This window comes from Anas acuta, chromosome 10 (assembly GCF_963932015.1).
Source record: "Anas acuta chromosome 10, bAnaAcu1.1, whole genome shotgun sequence".
Lineage (NCBI taxonomy): Eukaryota > Metazoa > Chordata > Aves > Anseriformes > Anatidae > Anas > Anas acuta.
The window spans coordinates 10,047,556-10,068,241 of NC_088988.1; the positions used below are offsets into that span (position 1 = coordinate 10,047,556).

General features: G+C 37.4%; 1 protein-coding gene across 2 annotated transcripts in view; it reads left to right on the plus strand.

Annotated features, from left to right (window-relative positions):
• Positions 1-20,686, plus strand: part of LOC137862137 (transcription initiation factor TFIID subunit 4-like) — a 142,520-nt gene continuing 121,834 nt past the window's right edge. Inside the window, exons 1-7 of one of the 2 annotated variants that reach the window (XM_068693835.1) lie at positions 1-1,240; positions 4,544-4,716; positions 14,920-15,057; positions 16,264-16,491; positions 17,368-17,490; positions 18,014-18,103; positions 19,682-19,939. In XM_068693835.1, coding sequence (XP_068549936.1) covers positions 64-1,240; positions 4,544-4,716; positions 14,920-15,057; positions 16,264-16,491; positions 17,368-17,490; positions 18,014-18,103; positions 19,682-19,939 — 2,187 coding nt within the window. In that variant the 5' untranslated portion in view covers positions 1-63. The remainder of the gene's footprint in view (positions 1,241-4,543; positions 4,717-14,919; positions 15,058-16,263; positions 16,492-17,367; positions 17,491-18,013; positions 18,104-19,681; positions 19,940-20,686) is intronic. The other variant, XM_068693834.1, reaches the window with a different exon arrangement.

A 20,686-nucleotide genomic window follows, 5' to 3' on the forward strand; every position in this document is an offset into this window, starting at 1 on the left:
CCGCGCGCGGCAGAGGCCGGGCGCGCCTGCGTGCTGCGCCGCCGGCTCCCAGCTCAGCGCAAGATGGCGGCGGGCGCCTCGGACCCCCTGGAAGAGATGCTGCTCTTCTCCGAGGAGGTGGACGAGAAGGCGGTCAGCGACCTGGTGGGCTCCTTGGAATCGCAGCTGGCCGGCGGCCGGGGCTCCGCCGAGGCGCCCCAGCCCAGGACCTCCGCCCCGTCCCAGCAGCAGCAGCCGCAGCAGCAGCAGCAGCAGCAGCAGGGGAGCCTAGCGGGGGGCAGCAGCCCCGTCCGGCAGCAGCAAGGGCACCCCGCTCCTCCCCCGGCCCCGGCGGCAGAGGAGGCGGCGGGGCGCCCCGGAGCCGCGGAGAGCCGAGCCCCTGCCCAGGGGCCGCTCCCGACCCCGTCCCCCCCGGCGGCAGCGGCGGTGTCGGCGGCGGCGGCGGCGGCGGCAGGGCGGGGAGTGAGTGTAAACAGTAGTAGTGTGCAGCAATCACATGGAGCCGCTCTCCTCAGCGGCGGCAGCAGCAGCAGCCCCGCCGCCCCTGCCCCGCCGCAGCCCGCCGGCCCCCCTGCCCAGCCTGTCACCACCACCACCACCACCCACCCCCACGCGGCTGCCCGGGACGCGGCCAGCCCCGGCCCCGGCGGCAGCCCGCCCGCCGCCGACTGCCCGCCGCCGCTGCGAGCCGGAGCCGAGGCCGCGGGGGGGAGCGGGGCGGGGGGCGGCGGGCGGCAGGGAGCCGAGGAGGAGGAGAGCGAGGAGGGCACCGCCGCCGCTGCCTCCTCGACGCCCTCCTCGGTGCTCCCTGGCGAGGCGGCGCCCAACGGGGAAGGCGGCGGTGCCCGGCCGGCGGCGGTGCCCCCAGTCAGCAACCATCAGAGCCGCGGCAGCGCCGACGCCTCCCCGGCGCAGCCCAAGCCCCCACACGGCCCGCTCCCCGCACTAAACGCACTCGGCAACTCCGCCAGCCCCGCGCCCGCCGCCGGCGCTGCCACCCCGCCGGGACAAGGCTCGGTCGCCAACTGCGCCCCGCCGCCCTCCGCCGCGGTGGCGCCCGGCGGCGGCCCCAAGCCCGCGGGCGTCGCCAAGGCGGGCGCTGCGCTCCCCGCCGCCCCCCAGGCGCTGTCCCCCAGGCCGGCGCTGGGCGCTGCCCCCAGGATCGTGGCCCCCCAGCTGATCGTCAGGCCGCCGCAGCAGACCACCATCCAGCTGCCGCCGGGCTTCACGATACCGCCGGGTAAGTGGCAGGGCGGCGGCGGGCTCGCGGCTCTTGGCTGACCCGTGTTCTTGGCCGAGGTTTTTCCAAGTTGCCGATTTCCCGCTGCCCGGGGTGCCGGGAACACGAGAAGAGGCAAGTCTGAAGGCAAGTCCTACCCAAGCGGCTGGCCTTAAGGAGGATGTGATGGGTATGGGACGTGCCGCTCCTGTCATGAGTAGTTGTGGCTGCTGTTGGGTGAGTTACTCCTTTCCTTCTATTAGGGAGAGTGACGGACACGGTAAGTTACTGAGTAATGCTGTGATAACCAGCTGTGCACCACAAAAGTCTGGAATGTGTTAACTAGGAATAATTTTATGTCTGTGTTCTGTGAGAAAACTCTTTCCTATTTTCAAGAAGCGTCTTCAGATGTGAACCAGGTGACCAAACACAGGCTAAATTATCTAATCTAAAACTTTTCATTTCAGCATGTGTGATCGCGTCATTCCTTGCCGCATACGGGCAGTCTGTACATCACTGGATTTTCTTTCTACCTCTGAAGTAACCCTTAACGTTCTGTTTGTCCACCTTTTAGTTTCTTGATTTTTCTTTATTGAAAATGTAAGTTCAGCAGGTTGCTAACAAACCACCACAGCATCTCTTCATCATGGTGATTCCTTCTTGACTGTGTTTTGCTTATGTGGAATTTTGAAGGGTCGCAGTCTGTGCTCCTCTACTTAGATTTTCACATTGCAAAAAGTTGGCAAGTTTGTTACATCTTCTTTTAGGTGGATTAACATTTAAAGTACTTTTTTTTTGGGCTATTGATATCAGCAGTGTGATAACACCTGGAGATACCGATATCTGAAATAACATATTTCTTTCTCCACATTTCTTAAAATAGTTGATATTTGTTAACCAAGGTAAATAGAGTAAAAATGTGATAGCATAGAAACTTGCTTTCAAGTAGACTTTTAGTAGTGGTCTGTTTGACCACAGTGTATGAAACTCCAGCTCCAAATTCAAATGCTCCAACTAGATAAAGCTTAGTGGTTCCATGAAGACCTAACTTGAAGCAGATAAGAGCTTAGTTTTTAAAAAAAATGAAATTGTTGCTCTTCAGATTGTATTAGGGACGTTAGCCTTTGATTTGCCATTGTTAATCTGGGATTTCCCTTTGTTAATACTGAAGATAACGTGTATCATAACTTTGCATACTGTTTATAAAGTTCATTGCCTGAAAACTTTCTTCTGCTACTTGATTTTTAAATGGAAGAGGAAAACAAAGCCCTTGAAAGCAATATTGTCAAAGATTTAAAAAATGTTCTGGAAATAATAGTGTAGAAAGTTATTTGAATTTGATTTTATTATCAGATAGTTTGAAATCTATTAAATGTGTTGCAGTTAATTTGTCTATTCCATTACATTTTTTAATTCAAATTGGGTTTTACAAAGTTGAAAAAATGATTAACAAAACACCTGTGAATCAATGTGATGCAAACAATATGTATTTTTTAATGCATGGTAGGCATAATCCAGCGAGGATTTTTATATAACGTTCACAGCATACTCAAAGAACGGTTATCTGTCTGGCCAGTTTGGGCAATGTATTAATATTTGTTTTAATATTTGTGTAGCCAGATGCTTTAAGTATGGCATATATCAAATACATACTCTGCTTATGGATTTTTTTTTTTACAAAGATAACCCCTGAGGTTTGGTGCTTGAAGGGCTAATGGACCTAGAAAATTACTTTTGTAAGATTTTTTTATTATTATTATTTTAAACTCTTATTTTACAAATTACTCTTTGGGCTTTGAAAGAGAGTTATGATCATGTCTTTTGGATATGATCCTTGACGTAGATCTGTAGGGCTTTTACCTTAAAGCTTGATTTCCCCAACTCTGGTTCATAGTGGCAGAAATTTGTCTTTTGTTGGTGATTTTAGTAGTGAAGGTTGGCTGGGAGCATCTAAGACTTGGTGAGTGAGGGCTTTTATTGATGCTGCAGTTCACTTGTGTGTTTATTATAGAATTATGTCCTGATTTTGAAGCTAATCCTGAGAAGTAAGAATATGCTTGTACCATCTTTATTTTCCCTTGAAAAGTTTTTTTTTTTTTTAAAGTATGTATATGAAGAAATTTGTGTGCAGAGATAAGTTGCAGAAACAGTCTACTGTCTGTTACCAAGAGTAAAAGTGATTTTCTAGATCCTTATTTTTTATAGACCCATTCCTCTTTGATACTACATTGTATCCTACTTACATCTAGGTTAGATCATTAGAATGTGTTCTGGGACTAACTTGGAAATTCTTTTTTAAATGATCTGGCTGCAGAATCGCTTCTTAGTTCTCACTGAGCTGGAGGAAGCGCATTATATGATTTGCAGTGATCTTGCATAAGTGTAAGGGTCCAGATGATCTAGGGGCCAGGGTAGCCATTATGTCCCCTTTTCTGACCCATGGATTGTGGAAGTTTTGGGACAGTAGCACTAAGGGCAAGACTGGATGGCACTGACTGTGCATTGCGTAGAAGACGTCTATTTCTGAAATGCATTACCAGAAAATAATCTGAAAGTATTGCATTCCCGTTTACACCCAGAAAGTGTTGGAAAACATTTGTTTGTCAAAGTACTCTGTTCGTTTAAAAAAAAAAAGTGCCTTTGGTGTTTTCCTAAAATACCTGTGCTTTGATTCTTTTCTGTTGAAGACTGATTATGTTGGTCCTCTGGGTATAACAGTGTTTTTTCTTGGTATCTAAGCCATATGTAGTGCCTCCCAGTACAGCGATGGTGGATGCCAAGTAAATTCATGTGTTAATGCTCAAAACGTTAACTAAATCTTAAATATTGTATACTTAGAAATGTGTTTGGCCTAATGTTTGCATGCACACATTTCCTAAAGCAGTTGTTTTAGTGAAGCTCTCATGTAGTTGTCCCTGATACACATGTATTTAAACTGAATTGAGTTCTCAGCTACGGACTGTTGCTATAGCTTACTTTTAATTAATATTTCTTCCTAATTTTATTCTCCTGACTGTAGCTACACCTCTAAAAGTTACTGCATGCCTATATGCTCAAGTTATCATTTTTATTTTGTCACTGGTACCATAATACAAGTTGTTTGAATTTCAAACTAAATTGGGTAGTTTTTGTCTGCTAACCGGGGCTCCTCCTCTTCTTTGAATTAAATCTCATGTTACACCAGAGTAAAAAGAATTTAAATAACGTATAGTACTGTACATTTTTCTTTATCCTGTATCTTTCTATGTTTCATAGTTAGATGCTTCTTTATAATTCATCAAATTTTTCTTTATTCTGTAGTTACTGTTACTTTATTCTCATTAGGTATGGTCTTGGTGCGCACGGATGCTGGACAACTTGTAATGGTGCCTCAGCAGGCTCTAGCACAGGCTCAAATGCAGGCTCAAGTACAAACGCAGGGACAGGGTCCTACCAGCATTTCACCTAGACTTTCAGTGCCCACAAGTGGCCCAGTTTTTCGCCTGTCAACAGCTCAGGTATGTCTGGCTTGATTTCACTTTGTTTTTGTGCATTGTGTTCTCTTCTGTTTTGTACATTATTAGTTCTTAGATTTTTACAAATGTTCTCCCCCCAACACACACTTCTTTTTGGTATTGAAAATAGAAAATACTTATTCAAATGCAGTTTTTTTTCTGGGGTTTGGGATTTTTTTTTCCTCGAAGAATCTACTTTATAGGTTTTCTCAAGAGCCTGTTCAGACTGAGTTCACTGGGGGTTAGAAGGCTCAGTCTTAGACAGAGTTTAGTTTGGAATTTATACAGCTAGTTTAGTAAATGACTGTTGTGTCTTCTGAATCAGAATTGTTGTGATATCCCAACATGGTGAATGGATGTACACGGTAGCCAGATTTCACTAGAAATTAGAAATGAAAAAAAAACAAAGCACATTCAATACAAGAATTTAAAATAGTTAACTTCTATAGTATACTTAATTCAAAAGAAAGATTTGATTCACCTCTGGGTGTGATCAGTCTACACTTCAAGTTTTGTCTGAGTTTTGACTAAATTTCCTTGTTTTGTATGAGTTAACAGGGTAAATTACCTTGTAAAATGCTTTAGTTTAAGATTCTGTAGGGATGTTGTTCAACTTCATGCAGTTTAGGGCTAGTGCTGAATTATCCTCTTAAAATGTAGGGGCAAACATATTTGGATGTATAGCACAGCTATGCCATGATAATAATAATACACAGAGTTAAAGGTAGTTTTGCCAGTAGTTTTTTTATTTGTAGAAATGCTAAATAATCCTGAATGAAATGAGATGAAGAATATGCCTTTAGAATTTTTGAATAGCTTTTGTAGCTTGCTTGAAATTACCTGATTGTGTATTTCCTCATGGTTAGTATTTGATTGCTGTCGCCTTACATGCTTTGTGCATTGCACCGTATTTATAGTCTCAAAGTTTGTTCAAGTAAAAACTGAAAGAAATGACGACTGTATCAGAAGAGAAGGAAGCCAAAATATAATTGGAGAATTGAAAATGAATTAATAACATGAGGTAATCTAAAGCACAGAGTAGCCAACTAGAATGTAAGTTTTAATCATGAATGTAACTCATGTAACTCAGTGGAATGTATCTCAGGAAGAGCACAAAGAAAACCCTGGAGGCACTTAAAGAACTTAATGCTCTCAGGGAAAAGGTAAGTGCAGTAGTGGATAGAATACGCAAAAGAACTCTTAGCAGAAAAAGCAGCTGGTTAATATTTAAATTTGGGATATCTGGAAGGGTAGGAAACCTGTAAAAATCCTTCAAATATAAATGTATCTCAGGAAAAACAAATACAAAGATAAGCCTACCCTAATTCCCAGATTTTCTAACTAGCTTGCCAACAACAAAAATCCAGAGAAGTTTCTCTATTTAGTTTGTGTGTCTGTCATTGGTTGCTTTTTTTTTTTTTGTAAATACGTCACTTCTATACTATTGACTACAATAAAAAAATAGCACATAGCACATGTTCTAGAAACAGATCCCAAGACGAGAGTATAGTATAAATGCATAACAGATCACAGGGTGGGGTTGTACCAAGAATATGACATCAGTCTGTTAAAATAAGTTAGCTTTAATTGGTTTTGTTTCATACTGTTAGTTTTCACATAACTTTGGTTGCTGTGTCCAGCATTCAGAATTAAAATTCAAAGTGGAAACATTCATAGCAAACTAAATATTAACAAATTGTCTGTAGTTTGAAAACATTTGAGGAGTACATCTTTATTGAGCCTAGGATCTTAGGACAAAAATGTAGATGGACCGCTTGGCGACGTGTGTTCTGTTTTTAGAAAATTGGAATTTCTATCCCAAAGTCAACTTGAGATCTGTGCACAACAGGTGTTGGTAATTGATCATGCTGGCCTTAGGCAGGTGTTCTCAATTTATATGAAGCAGTTAAAATTGTGGAAAGAGCGTAATATGACTTAGGGGATCTTTATAGAAATTAATCTCTGAGGATACTGCACATTCATGTGGTTATAGAGATGCTCAAAATCTGAAGGAGCTACTTGTAGTAGTAGAGTGATGTTATTGTTTTTCTGCAGGATTCTGACCAGCTGGATACCCTGCTGCACAGCATTATAAATATTTCTTTAAACTTTGCGAATAAACTGCTTAAGAATAGAGGTAACCAGCAAGGCCTTATGAATGGTAAATGTGTTACAGGATGCAATATTTTGAATATTTTAGGGTGGCAGGATTGGAATAATGATATTGCAGCTAATCAGGATTCATCTGCTTTGAGAGAGATTTGTGGTAGCTGCCCAAACTGCACTGCATCATTTCTTTATTTGTTGTTATTAAGATAAGAAATGGTCAGTAATGTCCCTCAAAAACGTACATTGAACTTCATGACCCTGCATGTAGTGTGTAGACTCTTCTTTCACTTTTACGGTGCTCATATTTTGAATATAATTGAACTTAAAATGTAATTTAAAAATAATGCTTGAAAACATTTTAAAGACACATTATAAAAGTTTATTTTTAAAGGTTTTATCATATCAAAACTAGATATTAGACTTCCATTTGGTTAAGTGGAAGTTTTATAAGCAGAGGCTATTCATTAGTTTTCTGGAAGAAAACTCCAGTGATAAATATTATGCTAAGTTTTTGGCAATGTCAGTTATTTCAGTGGTCATTATGAATATCCGAGAAAAAGGGACGAAGTTTTAAAATACAGAGATTGTATGTATTGAAAAATAATTCTTCCAGTGAGCTGATAATTAAACTGTTTTCTCCTTCAGAATCAAATTATGATGTGTCAGAAAGCTAAATTCTGTCAATTAAAAGTTTCAGTAGAAATTTTAGAAGTGTGAAAAATACTTTTTTATGTCTAAAAGGTATAGTGGTCAGGAGTCCTAGTCTGGACCAACTCAAGCAGAGAAAAACTGTGTGTACTATTAGCTCAGAACAGGCAATATAAACATTTGCTACTTCAGTTGTGAGATATTATGCAAGATTGACAAATATTGCAGGCTACGTAGTTTTAACTCTAGAACATCAAATGTGACTTTCCATTATGTTAATGGAAAGATTGTTATTTTACACATAGAGCTCATCAAATTTCTTACTATGCATTTTATCCGTTCTTTTAAAATAACTTGATTTGGTTTAAAGTGCAGGGTGCTTTACATATGTAGAAATTAGTGATGTACTTTCTCACTGAGTTTATGTTTTGCTCCAAGAGAACTATAAAGCTTTGTCTGTGGTAGCACAGACTTTCTACATGGACAGAAAATTTGCAGTCTGCTTTGAGCGTTCTAGAAGATCGTATCATACTGCAAAGAATACATGAGAATACCACCTTCATAGGTGGTATGATTGCTTTTCTTCCATGTTGTCCTAATTTCTGGCCAATGTCAATTATCACAAGTTACTCAGCTAAATAATTGTTTTCAGTGTTGTACTGTGATTGCAGTGTCAAACGTAAAAGTTCAGAAATATTAAGATATGTAACTTCAGATGCTATAGTATAAGCATCTACGAAGCTAAACATCTAAGATATAAAGATATAAAAGATGTTTATAGGAAACATTGGTTTGAATTAACAGTGCATAATTTTAATTGAAAATTTCCTTTCTACATATTTATTTTAGCTTCCTTCTACTTTTTGATAAAAATTATTTTCATATGAATATTAAAACGTCATCAGCTTTGGCAAAATTTTACCTGCTATAGGATAAGGATTTTTAGGACAGGATTTTTAGGGAACAAGCTATAATTTGATGGAACTTCAGTTACTCTTAGAAAAAATTTGTTCTGGACTCTTCTTCTAAGAGCAGGTCAAATAAGCATGGGTTTACTTGGATAACTACATTCTTCAGAGATGATGAGATTTAGAGACTGTTGGAATTACTTATTATTTAGACTGTATTAAATTTTTGCCTATTTTTGCCTCCATATCTTGTTTTGGAGTCTGTACTTGTGAAATTATGAAAAATAGGTAGGTGCTGCCATCTAGTTTTTCTTTGGTGAGTTTCTTTTGTTTATCTAAATTTTTCATTTGTACAGTTCGTCTTTTCATGCTTTTGATCTAGAGGTTTTTTTAAGGGTTTCACTATTGTAATACCCAGTTAGTTTTATATTCATAACCAAAAAGAAAAAAGTAAGCTCCTTATTATAAATTAGTTTCAACTGAAATTATTTGTCAGTGATTACGAAATTAAGGTGCTGCTGGACAGCAGGAAAATATAAGTGAGTAGCATATGGAAAAGGCCAATGTTATATTAATCCTGGCCTACAGTGTTTTATTCTGGAGTACGTGTTAATGAAACTTGCAAATCAGGTGAAATAATTTTTATTTGCTTCTGAGATTGCTTATTGGATTATTTAACTGAAATAAATTCAATCGTAGAGCTTGTTAATGTTTTTGTTTCAGGTTTGATTAAAAATGTGTTTTCCAGTAATAAGTTGCTTTATATAATGTTAGCAATCAGAAATGGTATTGTAAAGTTGTGTAATGTTTAATAGTTCAGTACAAATATTTAGGCATATAAATGGACTACTTAACAATTCTTGTGCTACAAATAAGATTACCAGTCATTTGAATTTTCTTTCCATTGCATAAATAGTACAATGAACCAATACTGATTTATTTATTGCTAAGAAAATGATAGTTCTAGCTTTATTTTTTCTTTAATTAGGCATTATTCTAACTTCCTGCTCTTCAGAATTTCAAGATCAAGATATAAATTTTACTGATTTGTTTTCTGTATTTTGACATTCACTTTATAGAGTTTTGCCTTAACATATGTTCTGTTAAATGAGATTGTATTTGTGAAAAGTGCTGAATCACCTGCTCTGGATATGGCTATTTTTTTTTTTTTGCTATGGAGCATGTCTGATGCAGGCAACAGCAGCTTAGTCTTTGCCATCAGGTGTGATGTTTAGAGCAGTTCTAAACTTGTCTGATATTTCAGAAGCTGTTCTTTCTAAAGCTGAGCCTTTCAAATCTGACATAGTTTTGATAATATGCTATGCCTGTGTTTGCATTTTTGTCTTCTTCTAATCTTGATCTTTTTTCTTGTTTATTGATTTTTTTTTACAGTTTTTCACATTCTTCCTGCTTTCCTGAGAAATGCTCATTTTACATTTCTTAGAAATTTTAAGCAAATTGAGAACTCTTTGTTTTTGCCTTAGTTGTATTGCCATTATTATCAAACAAGCTATTCCATAGTATTTTTTTTGTATAGACAACTTGTTTCTCTTGTGCAGTATTCTGGAGAAGACATTCGTGTTAGCAGAGCAGGTAGATTGAACGGCCAGAAAAGTTAAAAGGTGTGTGGTCTTGGCTGTGCTTTAACCACAAAACCATTTTCCTTCCTTCCTTTCTCTCGTGGTGGCTGAATCTTTTCTGTGTAAGTGGGTACTAAGTTCTTCTTATAAATTCTACTATTTACATTTTAATTGTGTTAACATATATTTTTAAACCTTCTTAGAATATCATCCATAGAAAACTTCCAAACATTAGTAAGGCTGTAAAATTAAGAATGCAAAGATTAGGAAATGCTATAAGGAAGGTTCGTGAGCAAACTAATAGTGGCTCTCCTGTAGTGGCTTTACACTACAAGATCTCACACTATTATTATTCTTAAGTTCTACAATGTGTAGGTTCAACAGCCTGATGAAGATTTAAGTAATATTTTTTTCTCCTCTATTCAGTGGGTTGCTTCAGGCTTATTTGCTGCATATCTAAGCCCCTTTCTGAAGTGGGAATTAATTACCAAGGAAGTTTTTTTTTTTTTTTTTTTTTTTTTTGGCGAAGCTTATCCATATAATAATTCTCTCAACAATGCAGTCAAGGGGATTATTAGCTTCTTTTTATAAGTAGAAAATAGGGACATTAGGTGATCAATTAAAAATACTGTTATTTTTTTTGTGTTCAGTGTGATTTCATTGTTTTCACTTGCAACTATGACCAATCCTGGACACAAACCCCACTTTTCAAGTTGTGCCCTCATAAATACATGGCATAATAGTATTAATTATAGTAGATCATCTGTATTTGCATGCAGTAGAATATTTGTGCAGTAGAATGAGCACTATGCTATTGAGGCAGGGGTGGAATTTAATTTTAGGGCCCAAATTCACCTACTTTTTAAGGACTGTATTCTTTGGTTTGCTGTCCCTTTCTCCATGCCCCACTGCCAACATTTTTCTTGTGTTTTCTTTTTTTTTTTTTTTTCTCTTTAAATACATTCCAGCAATAGTGTCAAATGAGGTCTGTGTCCTGTGTTTAGCATGGTTTTGCATGTCCTGAATCTTCTTCCTGTTCTCCTACTTTGTGAACCCAAAAGTGACATCTCAGATATGAGGAACACGGCAGCATCTCCCTGCTTTGGATTCTGGTGCTTCACTCCAGCAGTGCTGTGGCATCTAAGAATTTTGGTGGTAATGAAGGTTCTGCCTATGTTGACTGACTTGCTAGTCATTTGCTGCAGTGTTGTGCAAATGTTTTAAAAGCAGGGGTCCTTTGGCACAGTTTGGCTATATTTTTACAAGAGTAAAAAAAAAAAAAAAAAAAAAAAAAAAAAAATCAAATCCCTAACATACAAATTGCTCTGCATCCAAAGCTTGAGTGCATTTTTCAGATGAGCCATAACCAAAAGAATTCAATCTGAGGCAGTCAGTAAGCATATAAAGCTTCTTCACAAACACTTGAGAAATTCAACATAATTTTAAGTATAGGAAAACAGAGTTTGGTAATGGGGAATGTTATGATGCTTAATAAGAAATAGGGCTACCAGGCATACCTATAAGAAAAGCTGTATAAATTATTCTAAACTACCACATTTGATCTTTACCCTGTGTTTCTGCCAGCATCTGCAATCCTTCCTTCACTTTTTCTTTGTTAAAACACTATCTTTTATTGTTTGAGGCATCAGGACCTTGAGTGTCAGCATGGCTTGTTTTGTTTGTAAGGAATCTTTTGGACTGACAATTAAAAAAAAAAAAAAAAACAACACCACCAAAAAGACACGTTTATTTCAGGTTTTGCAAATCAATCTGATCTTAAGGCCTGAGTTGTACTAACATTGAGTTTTGCATAGCACATACCGGTGTGTTTTTTGGCTTCCTTTCATGGTTGGTAGTGGACAAGTTTATTGATGAGGTTGATCATGAAGAATATATTTAACATCAAAAGTAAGATGTCTTGCTTTGTAATGCAGAGATCTTGTTCCTTAATGGAGTGGCACCCTGAGTGTTCATCAGTAGGTGGTACTGTGGTACAAAATACACCTAACTTGTGTCTAAGGATTGACTTACATCAGAGTACTAACCAACGGCTGTTTAAGTTCTCTTGATTTTAAAAACCTGAATACACAATGCAATTGTGTAGTCCTGCCTTGGCAGTGGTAAGTAATCCCAGATGATTTGGTGTATTTATTCCATATTCAGGTGGCCTGCTTTTTCAAATGCAGCCTTGTATATATTACTTTGAATATAGTGGCACCTGGTTTGTGCTCAGCAGGTACAAAGCGATTTGCTCCTGTTTATGCCTTGAGCTTTGCCTTTCTACCCATGTCTCCAGAGCTCTGGGGAGAAGGTCCAAATAGGAAGGTTAAGATAGAGCTATTTAAGGAGTGAATTTACAGTACACAGAGTAATTCCACATTGGCTCCTTCTGTGAATGATTATAGTGTGCACTGACTGCCTTTGTGGAAGGGACTTACTGCACCCTGAAACCAGAGTAACTTGCACTCTGCATGACTTGTGCCAACAGAATGAATTCTTGGGAATCTACCCTCCAAGCTGCTCATAAGCTGGACCGTTTTGAAATCTTTATTTCAACATTAACACCGTGCTGTCCCCTGCTTAGAATATCTAAGCTCTTTGTGTGGACAGACCCAACTTAAGCTTGTATACAGAAGGCTATCTTAAGTGCTCTCAGATGTCCCTGTGGAGATTTGTAGTGGAGTATGTACTGTATTCAGTACAGTATTCAGGCCTGGTTTCCTGCCTGCTAAGTTCCAAGTAACCTGGAAAAGCCCCTTAAATGTTACTTTCATATCTTTACGAAACATAAAAACATGCAATGCATCTAATCAAAAATGATACAGCTACATTTGGAAAATACATTTCTTTCTAAGCTTTGGTTAGTAATTTTGGAATCTAATCTCTAACATACTAAACTGTAGCTGTTGTTCTTCAAATAATATCATAAAAGCTTTTATACTGTTCCTGAAGGAGCTTGATACATTGGGTTACAATTTTTTTTTATGACATTGATCACTTTTGTTTTCTTTTTGATAAATTTCTTTTGAGATCTATTTACAGCTTTCTCTTCATAGAAAATACAGCTGTTAGCTTCTAAGTCATGGTTTTCTACTAGTTCTTGTTGATGTGTTTGTGTTGTGAATCTTTATAATGTCTTCTGGTAACTTGCAGTTGTCATTTGAAGATCATTTCCATGATACTTAACAAGAAACTAACCTCAAAAAATTTTTCTGTTTCTCATCCACTCATTTCATTCTTACCTTTTAAACATTGTTGAGTTTTGGAATGACATAAATAAACCATTGCATTATTTTGTTTGTAGTTATGTGTTAGTAAGGTTTTTTCTTAATGTACAATATGGCAGCAAAATCTATTAATGAGTTGTATCAACAGCATTTGTCACTAGTGACTTTTAAAACAGGGTCAATTTAGTCTTCATGTTTCACAGCTTGCTTCTGTGGTCTGTCACAGTGGAATACTTTGTATGGAAGGTGTTGCATACTTAGCTGGGTTCTACACTGTTATGATACTGACATTTTATATTTTATTTATATGCAGTTCTTTTTTTTTTTCCAAGCATATTTCTATGAAGAATTGTGGGCATTTATTAGTTGAGACAAATTCCCTAGCTAGCAGCCTGAGCTATGTATGTATTTACACATCTTTTGTGGAACTGAGTAGCTGCCTGATTGTAGGTTGCCTGGTTGTCTGCCTTCTTTGTACATCCTTAACTCTGGAAGCAGTTATTGACAAGAAGGCTTGACAGCACAGGCATGCTGTATTCGTAGGTTGGAAATACTGATTATAAGCAAATGAACAAGATATACAGTATTCATATTTTTAAATGTAGGCACAAATCAGGTACATATAGTTTCATTTGACCAGTGTTTAAGGGAAATTGAGGCTATTGGTCTTCTGTATAATTGAGAAATTGTACAGAAGACGCAATTGTGGTATTTAAAAACAGAAAAAGCGTTTATAGTAGTTCTTCCAAAAAGAGAGACAATTCTGCCTATTCACAGTGATGCTGTATATTGCCTCTAGGCTACCTCCTCAACTCAAGATAAAAAAAAAAAAAAAAATCTTGTAAGCTGTCCAGACAAAAAAAAAAAAAAAAAAAGGCTTTGTTCAGATGTCAGGTAGATTTGTTTATTTATTTATTTCCCCCAAATACAAAAGATTATTATCCAGTAGATTATGTTGCTGGCCTGATTGATAGGGAGTGCTTGGGGCTTTAAATACCTGCCTGGGCCTCTGTTCCTTCTGGAGATCTCATAAGTATACTCGATATTCTTTGAAGAAGTATTTTATGTAGGTTTAATAGTGTAAGAATTTTAAATAAGCTGTTCTTTATAAAAGTACTAACTACAGTGACATATAACTTATAATTTTTCTTTATTCACATTTTGCTATCTAACGAGAAACAAGATTGGTTATGATCTCTTTAAACACGTAGAAAATTTGTCTTTTCTAAATATTTATTTCAATGCAAATCTCAGTAAATGCCAGTTATAAGAGAATATAAGAATTGAGACCAATGGGGTCTGCAGTTTTAATAACAAGCAGATCCCTTTTGTTGGAATTACTTTACTGTGTGATGTATTAGTTAAATTACAACTTTTCTGAAGACATTTTTTCTTCCCAAATCTTGTCGAATTAGTCCTTCTATATAATGGTGAGCAATCTCTATACTAATCTCACCAGTTATGGTAAATTACAAAGACAGTCCATATGTTTGCTGCTTAAAACAAATGTAGTGTTCTTGACTTGCAGTGTGCTACTGAGTAAAAGGCTGTAATCCAATTATTTTCCTTCGGCTGCCTTTAACATTCCAGTTGCTTTCTGATTACAGCGTGCATTCCGTGCCGACAATTCACAAAGAAATACTGATTCTTCTTGCAGTCACTATTATTAAAAAGCTTTGCAGCTCAAGTTACTAATGAGGGGAAAAAATAAAATTCTTACTTTTCCTTTATTAGCAACCAACTTCTGTAGCCACATCTACTGTCCGCCTAGGACTTCCCGTGCAAGCCAAAGTTGTTCAATCAACTGCGACACCTGTTAGTGCTACGTCTGCTGCAACTCTGCCAGGAGGCTCTATTCTTTCACATACCACAGTAAGTACTAAGAATATAAAAAGCAGAAGATAGGGGGGAGTATGTTTATAGTTGTATGGTTTTCCTAATGTGAATTTTAATGAGAAATGTTACTATGTTTGCTTTTATCACAAACATAGAAGTAAATAATGAATGGATAGTCCATCTGTATTATGCAGGTGTTGAATGATAGCCTAGATTGTATTTTCTGTTTTTTTCTAGATAACAGACAAAAATTAGTAGTATAGTTATAATATTTTTCTTTAAAAACAACAGTCAGCTGGGCTTGTAAGCCTCGCTTTAGTGGTGGACATGCTGGACTGGGTTTGTCTCCTGCCAAGAGCTCTAGTATTTCCTTCTGCATGGTCACTAGTGCCACAGGATCCACAGTGTCACCCATCACAGTACAGGTACCTGGCTCAGCTTGTTCTGTGTCTGTTCCGAAGTCAGAGCAAAGCTCTGCAGGTAGGTGGGTTGGATCAGGAGGTCCTGATAGCTTCTGCTCAGCAAGTTGTGCTGCTTCGCTGAGCTCTCTACTTTCTGCAGTCTCATTTGGCATGTCTGTTTGAGACTTCTTGGTACTTGGAAGGGTAGCATATTTAGTCAAGTCAAGTGTCAGAGCTGAACTGGATTGTGTATGTGGTGCTCTGTTCAGCCTGAGCTTTCTAACCTTTCTAGCCTTTAGGCTGAGAAGTGTGCAGCAGGGTTTTTACATTTGGTCCAGCTACATCGAAGACAGTTGTGTTTGCTAGGGCTTTGCACTGTGCGAAAGCATATATACAGCTGCTGAGCTCAAATTAGGTTGGGAAACTGTGTTGGTGTGTTAGTATAATCTGGATCTGAGTTGTAACCGGGGTATAGGTAATTGTAAACCCGATGACATGACAACAGATCCTCAGCAATTATCTTGTTTATATCAAGACACGAGTTTGCAGAAAGTTGAGTTCCAGATGTCATGTCAGCACGGTCACTTTAAAGAACTGGATAATTGCAACTCATTTTAGTGGTACATTTATTTTTGTAATAAAACAAACTTTAAATGAGGATGACTTCTATTCAGTATGGTTAAAGGGTATAAAGGAGTTCTAATTAGTAAAGTTAATGGTTTTATTTTGTTAGTACATGCATATGTGAAAGAAATGATATTTTGGTCAAGTTTTTAAGAATTTTATGGTTGAGTTTAATACTTTAGAGAATGATCTGTTTTTTAATATAAAATATTAATAGGTATCAGTAGTTTCAACAAGTGCTCAAAATGTATTCAAGACCACGGTAGCAACTGGAACATCAGCATCTCAACAACCTGCAGTAATTACTGGTGGACAAACTCAAGCTTCAGCACAGACGCAGGGTCAGCCTCGGCTGCCACTTCCACCTCATACAACAGCACAAGTACCAGCACAGCCCCAAGTAATACCAAGCTCTCCTGTACCTGGAACTACAGTTGTATCACAGGTGAGTATTAAAAGACTAGATACTTGATTTTATTAATATTTTATGAACTTCTTAGATCTATTCAGAAATGGAACATTCACGCAAGTGCCCTGCATGTGCACAGGGAGTGCCCTGTGATGGAACAAATACTTTACAAAGAAGAAACCATTTCAACTAAATGGAATACAGATTCTGAAAGGAGAGAACACTTATGGCAGGATGGGGAAAATTGACCACATATGTTTCAATAGTGAAAGACCTATTCCATTTCTGTAAACAGAACAATCAGGCCTTTAGCCTATGGACATCATTATTATAATATTGCTGGGCCTCAAAACTGTGGTTACATTGAAATGTTACATTTCTGGTTCTCAGAGCAAATTACAGCACATAAAAATAATAGCTTGAAAAAGAAGAGCATCTGCTGTTATGCTGATGCAAAAACATTAGATATGATAATGTTTGAAAACTATTTCTAATTTGATTTTACTGCTGTAGCTGCTTTGTGCAAAGGCATATTGAATCAATAATTAAACAAATTAAGTGGCTTGGGGGACACTACATTGTATCTCAAAGGAGAATACATCTCCAACAAATTGTTACATTATGTTCTCTCGTTTATGGTTGTTTCTATCAAATCAGATTGTAAGATATTAAATATATTTTTTTAATTGACTTTTGTTAGTCATTATGAGGTATGATGTTCAGTTACATACAGAAGTGAAGAAAATGTCAGGTAACTAGCAGTAGCAAAATAGCTGCAGATGTATGTGAAATATCTCCTGCCTGAATTAGAAAAATTTAATAATTTTCTCTATTTATAGTGATTAAAACATATACCTATCATAATTGGAAAATAGCATGGGTATGATCTGTTTTCTTTTTTTTATTTTTTAGGAAATGCAAGAAAATGTGAAAAAATGCAAAAACTTTTTAGCTACTCTTATAAAACTTGCTTCTCATAATTCACCTTCTCCAGAAACGTCCCGTAATGTGAAAGCTCTGGTTCAGGATTTGTTGGTAAATACCTCACACTAATGTCAGTTATCTTTAAACTTGTTATTTATATTTGCTGAAATCTATTGTTTTGATCTTAGCTTTTATTTTCTGTATAATGATAGGGAAAGAAGTTGAGCTGCATCAAAATGCAAATATCCTGTTTGTTACATATTTTCAAAAACACTGTTAATGTAGGTTGTCTCAGTTTCTGAAAGGGGAAATGCAACAAAGTATTTAGTGTGCATTCATCAAAAACACTCTCTTTTTGATGGATAATACTGTGCTCATGTTTTGAAAAATACAATAAAATATGGGATTTTTACTTGAGGATACATTGAGTTTCTTTTCCTCCAAACCATGGTCTTTTCTGAAACAGCCTACACACACCTATATACAGTATAAATATATACGTTTATTTGTGTGTGAATACATGTGTATATATGTACATCCATATTTACGTGTGAGCTCTTGTTCTCATTATTATCTGGAAAAACAAACAAACAACTGAACTGAATTACTGATGGTTTGTTCTTTTTCCTCCAAGGATGCGAAGATTGATCCAGAAGAATTTACAGGCCGCCTGCAATCAGAACTGAAATCATCTCCCCAGCCATATCTTGTACCTTTCCTTAAGGTAATGTGAATATTGTTCAAATTAGTTTATTTCAATGCAAATGTCAATATTTCAAGTTTTAAAATACACTTTTTAAGTGGAATTAGCTTCACCCATCTAAAGTGAGACTATTCAATTTTTACTTTGTGGTACCAGTTTCTACTGAAGTCTGCACAACTTCAAAAATTGTACAGTAAAAATTGTACTTTACTGTTACAATGCATTTACTTCTCTGTGTTCCGTTTTTTGTAAAGTACAACACTCTTTTAGAAAAGTTATGTGTTCTATAGAACGCTTCAGTTAATTAAATAGGCTTTTTTCCATATTTATTGTAATTTATATTTGAATCATTGATAACTTCCAGTGCATGTGTAATGGTGATTATGAAAAATGGAACCAGATAATGCTGTTGAAATAATTGGTGAGCTGATCCTGCCTGTAATCTGGAACTCTCCTCATATAGAAGAGGGATTCCAAATGGATTTATTGATTGTTGGGTCCTAAAGTAGAAAATGTAGGGGTAAAATAAGTTCTGTTTTTTCTACTTTACCTAAAACAGTTTCCATATGCAAGATTATATGCATATATATAAAGCATGTTTAATTATGCCCCAACAAAACCACAGCTATTGTTTTAAAAGCATTTTTCTTCTAGTCCAAGAATTCTCAGTTTAGGGCAAATTCCCTCTCTTTCTTCTCTCTGTTCAACTCTTCTGAACTTTCTCCCCTTGCTTCTGTTTTTTTTTTTTTTTTTTTTTTTTTTTTTTTTTCAAGTTACCATTAACCCTTATTTGTGCTTATTCCTGCTCTTAGCTTTAGCATGAGGATAAGTTTTAACTTGTTTCCTTGCTTTGAAGTCCTTTTTTTGGCAACAGACATTACTTTTTAAATAAATATTAGAAATTTAGAAAGACTGTAGCTTGAGTTAAACGTTGTTACATTCTATAGCTGCCTGGGGGGGAGCACTTCAAAAGAACTCTGCTACCACTTAAAAAGTAAAAAGTTTATTCAGAAGGTACGGTATAGTCTTTTAGAACTGTATTTTTTTGGTTGAACTGGTCTGAACATGAAGCATACAATAGTACACTTTTCTAATGCAGTCAGAATACATTAGATCGGTAATAATACAGTAAACAACTATCGCTGTAGGGCATCGACAGTTAAATCATCTTGTTCTAGGTACTGGAGGCATGTCAAGAGAAGCAAATTGGTGCAGCTTATTTCTTCTAGTAGGCAGTGGGCTTTTCCTACTGTTCTGTCTTATCTTTCCTCCCCTTTCTTTCCCCCTTCCAAATACCTAAGCTACAAGTTCTAGATAGACTTGAGGATGGAAGTGTTACATATTTTACCATTACCATGTTATTAAGGCATGTCAAAGTCTGCAGGGTTGCTAAATTCAAATTGAAAGCTTACTAAAAATGGAAACTGAACTTGCGCTCTTATAAAATGTGTTCAGTATTGTTTCTTGTTGATGACTAGGCAGATTGTACAATTGGACAGAAAACTGCATTCTTTTAATTATGTTTACAGCAAATTACAGAAGATTTTTTTTTGTCAACCCGGTAAACGTGATATTTCATCACCTTTCTTCTGTTTTTAGAAAAGTCTACCTGCATTGAGACAATCTTTACTGAATAGTCAACATTCAGTTTTGCAAGGACAGCCGTCTCAGCAGTCACTTCAACAAACCAAGCTATCACAAGTTATACCTCAATCTGCCTCTGGAAGTATTTCCTCTGTTGTCACAACGCAGACAATAGGAATAAGGCAACCAAACAACATTTGCACAGTCTCTGTATCAAATACAGTGCAGCCTCCTCAGGTTAAGGTGGTACAGTCAAATCAGAGTTCTCAACTGGTAGGTACCATAGTATGAAAGAGAATTTCTTAACAGACTGAATAGCAATTTTTAATGTTTTTTTTTGTTTGTTTGTTTGTTTGTTTTTCCCCAGCTTGTTTGGGAAATGCTTTCTTTTTTATCATGTTCTGTACTGTGCAGTAGCACCTCATTTTATGGATCTTTACATACATGGTCAAACTTTGCGACAAACCCTTAATTTAGATAATTTTATAAACATATCTTAAATTTTTAAGTAATGCTTTGTATACTCTTGGCCTTTTTTTCTGAAATATGGTTGTTGTGTGATCACAGTGGATTGTGAATTAATTAATGATGTAGAATGGAAAACTTTTCAAAACTTACAGGCAAGAGTAAAATGTTTAGTACGTTATTGGATATGTTGCTTTGTTTAGATTAGTCTGCATTAAAATCAGTTACTTAATTTTTAACTCTCCTATACATAATAACAAAATTGTGTAGAACAGCTGTACTGCAGCAGTATGTTTTGTTTAGAAACAGTGCCATATTTTATTTACTGGAATGTGTCATTATTGTATATTGGAGTATTACATGGTTAGATTCATTAATTGCAGAGGTGTTACCAATACGGCAACGGTACAGCCATTTAGTCATTGAGAGGGTGATGAATATATCCTGCTGGTGTGTGTGTGTGTGTACAGTTAAAACTCATTTAGAATTTTTACCAAGGCACTAAGTTTATAGAGGCATTAACATCCTTCTAAGCAAAGATGTAAGAATTCCTTT